The 3,772-nt window shown below is 42.5% G+C and overlaps 1 gene segment (V, D, J or C); it reads left to right on the forward strand.

The window, feature by feature from the left end:
* Nucleotides 1-244: 244 nt before the first annotated feature.
* On the forward strand, nt 245-783 carry LOC129675155 (T cell receptor beta variable 13-like). The segment is given in 2 exon segments: nt 245-323; nt 425-783. Coding segments are annotated over 2 exon segments (438 nt in total).
* The last annotated feature ends 2,989 nt before the right edge of the window (nt 784-3,772 follow it).

Raw genomic sequence — 3,772 nt, forward strand, 5'->3', positions numbered from 1 at the left:
CTCAGGAGAAAGCATGACTTCCCCACACCCAGATCTATTCATGCAGCACCGCCATCTCCTGATCCACAAAGCAGGCTGAGCCTAAAGGTGGAAGGATGAGACAGCAGAGTGTGCCCAAGGGTTCAGAGAGCCTATGGGAGTCAACAAGATCACTGACCTCAGAACCTGACATCATAGCAGTGAGGTGAAAGGAGGAGCTGACTGCTGCTCTCTCACCAAAGAGACCAGCATCCTGAGGAGAAGGATGTGTGGCACTTCCCTCCCTGACTCTGCCTGGGGCTCTGCCCTGCTTTGTTAGGTTGCTGTCTTTCTCCTGGGAACAAGTAAGTCCTGAGTTCAGGTGAGGCTGCTCCGGAGATCTTTTACTGCTGCTGCACTGACTCACTATTTCTCTAGATGCTCACTCCTGTCACCTTCCTTCCAGGTCCAGCAAATTCTGGGGTTGTCCAGACTCCAAGACACGTAATCAAAGAAAAGGGAGAAGGGTCTATTCTGAAATGTATTCCCATCTCTGGACACAATAATGTGTTCTGGTACCAACAGACTCCGGGGCGGGAAATGAAGTTCCTCATTCAGCATTATGAAACATCGGAGGGGGAAAAAGGAACCATACCCAACCGTTTCTCAGTCCAGCAGTTCAGTGACTATCACTCTGAGATGAACATGAGTGCCTTGGAGCTGGAGGACTCTGCTGTGTACTTCTGTGCCAGCTCACCACAGCCTTTCATGGTTACTGGCTTTCTGTACCTTAATCTTCCTGTTCTACCTTATGACATAAGATGAGCTTGCATAGAGTGTTCTTAAAACAGGGGTGGCCTTCTGGCTTTCCAGATAATCTCAGATCTCTGGTAGGACTGTCCAGCTTTTAGCCAGGGTTAAGAAACACTGTTTTCTTAGTTTGGGCAGAGGCATAAACCTCATGTGTTTTGTTTGTTTGTTTATATGTATATCTTTTCAAGGCAGGCTTTCTCTGTGGAGACTTGGCTGTCCTAGACTCTCTGTGTAGACCAGGCTGGCCTTGAACTCACAGTGATCCTCCTGCCTCTACCTCTCTGAGTGCTAGGATTAAAGATATATTCCACTATGCCTGCCTAAGCCTCACGTTATTGGACAAGGTGTCCATTAAGGCATTACTGTATTCATTTAAAGATGAAGATTTTTTTTTAAATTTTTATTTTTTAATTCTTTACTAATTATACGTTATTCACTTTGTATCCCCCCTATGGTACCCTCCCTTCTCCTGTCCCAATCCCTCCCTTCCTCCCCCCTCTGCACAAATGCCTCTCCCCAACTCCACTGATAGGGGAGGTCTTCTTTTCCTTCCTTCTGATCCTAATCAATTAGGTCTCATCAGGAGTGGCTGCGTTGTCTTCTTCTATGGCCTGGTAATGCTGCTCCCCCTTCAGAGGGAGGCTATTAAAGAGCAGGCCAATCAGTTCATGTCAGAGACAGTCCCTGTTCCTATTACTATGGAACCCATTTGGCCCCTGAACTGCCATGAGCTACATCTGTGCAGGGGTCTTAGGTTATCTCCATGCATGGTCCTTGGTTGGAGTATCAGTCTCAGGAAAGACCCCTGTGCACAGATTTTTTTGGTTATGTTGCTCTCCTTGTGGAGTTCCTGTCCTCTCCAGATCTTACTGTTTCCCATTTCTTTCATAAAATTCCCTGTACGCTGCCCAAAGGTTGGCCATAAGTCTCACCATCTGCTTTGATAGTTTGCAGGGCAGAGCCTTTCAGAGGTCCTCTCTGTTAGGCTCCTGACTTGTTCCCTGTTTTCTCCTTCTTCTGATGTCCATCCTCTTTGCCTTTCTGTATAGGAATTGAGCTTTTTAGCAAGAGTCCTCCCTCTTGATTAGTTTCTTTAGGTGTACTGATTTTAGTAGGATTATCCTATATTATATGTCTATATGAGTGAGTATATACCCTGTGTGTCGTTCTGCTTCTGGGATAACTCACTCAGGATAATATTTTCCAGATCCCAACATTTACCTGCAAATTTCATGATTTCCTTGTTTTTTTATTGCTGAGTAATATTCCGTTGTGTAGATGTACAACAATTTCTGTATCCATTCCTCCACTGAGGGGCATCTGGGCTGTTTCCAGCTTCTAGCTATTACAAATTAAGCTGCTACAAACATGGTTGAGCAAATATCCCTATTGTGTATTTGAGCCTCTTTTGGATATATGCCTATGAGTGGTATAGCTGGATTTTGAGGAAGCACTATTCCTAGTTGTCTGAGGAAGCGTCAGATTGATTTCCAGAGCAATTGTACAGTTTACATTCCCACCAGCAATGGAGGAGGGTTCCCCTTTCTCCACAACCTCTCCAGCAAATGTTGTAACTTAAGTTTTTGATCTTGGCCTTTCTGATGGGTGTAAGGTGAAATCTCAGGGTCGTTTTGATTTGCATTTTCCTTATGACTAAGGACATTGAACATTTCTTTAAGTTTTTCTCTGCCATTCGATATAACCGAATCCAAGAACACATCAAAGATATCATCCACTATGACCAAGTAGGCTTCATCCCAGGCATGCAGGGGTGGTTCAATATACGGAAATCCATCAAGGTGATCTACCACATAAACAAACTGAAGGAGAAAAACCACATAATAATCTCCTTAGATGCTGAAAAGGAATTTGACACAATCCAATATCCATTCATGTTTAAAGTCTTGGAGAGATCAGGGATACAAGGCACATACCTGAACATAGTAAAGGCAATATAGAGCAAGCCTATAGCCAACATCAAACTCAATGGAGAGAAACTTAAATCAATCCCATTGAAACCAGGGAGAAGACAAAGCTGCCCACTCTCTCCATATCTCTTCAGTATTGTTCTTGAAGTCCTTGCTAGAGCAATAAGACAGTTAAAGTAGATCAAGGGGATAAAAATTGGAAAGGAAGAAGTCAAAGTACCACTATTTGCAGATGTTTGATAGTATACCTGAGTGACCCCAAAAATTCTACTAGGGAACTCCTACAGCTGATTAACACCTTCAGCAAAGTGGCTGGATGTAAAATTAACTCAAAATATCAGTAGCCTCTTGTATACAAAAGACAAAAGGGCCGAGAAAGAAATCAGGGAAACAATACCCTTCACAGTAGCCACAAAGGATATAAAGTACCTTGGTGTGAACTTAACCAAGCAAGTCAAAGACTTGTATGAAAAAATTTTCCAGTCTCTGAAGAAAGAATTAGAAGATATGAGAAGATGGAAAGATCTCCCATGCTCATGGCTTGGCAGGATTAATATGGTAAGGATGGCCATCTTACCAAAAGCAATTTACAGATTCAATGCAATTCCCATCAAATTACCAACACAATTCTTTACAGACCTTGAAAGAAAAATTCTCACCTTCATATGGAACAAGAAGAAACACAGAATTGCTAAACCAATTCTCTTCAGTAAAAGATCTTCAGGAGGTATCTCCATCCCTGATCTTAAGCTGTACTATAGAGCAAAAGTGATAAAAACTGCATCGTACTGGAATAGAAACAGAATGGTGGATCAATGGACCCGAACAGAAGACCCATAAATAAACCCACACACTTATGAACACCTGATCTTTGACAAAGATGCCAAAAACATTCAATGGAAAAAAGACAGCATCTTCAACAAACAGTGCTGGTCTAATTGGATATCTACATGTAGAAAAATGCAAATAAATCTATCCTCATCACCCTGGACAAAACTAAAGTCCAAGTGGATCAAAAATCTCAATATAAAACCAGGCACACTAAACCACTTAGAAGAAAAAGTGGAGAAGAG

Source organism: Psammomys obesus, unplaced genomic scaffold (genome assembly GCF_907164565.1).
Source record: "Psammomys obesus unplaced genomic scaffold, mPsaObe1.curated_primary_1811, whole genome shotgun sequence".
NCBI lineage: Eukaryota > Metazoa > Chordata > Mammalia > Rodentia > Muridae > Psammomys > Psammomys obesus.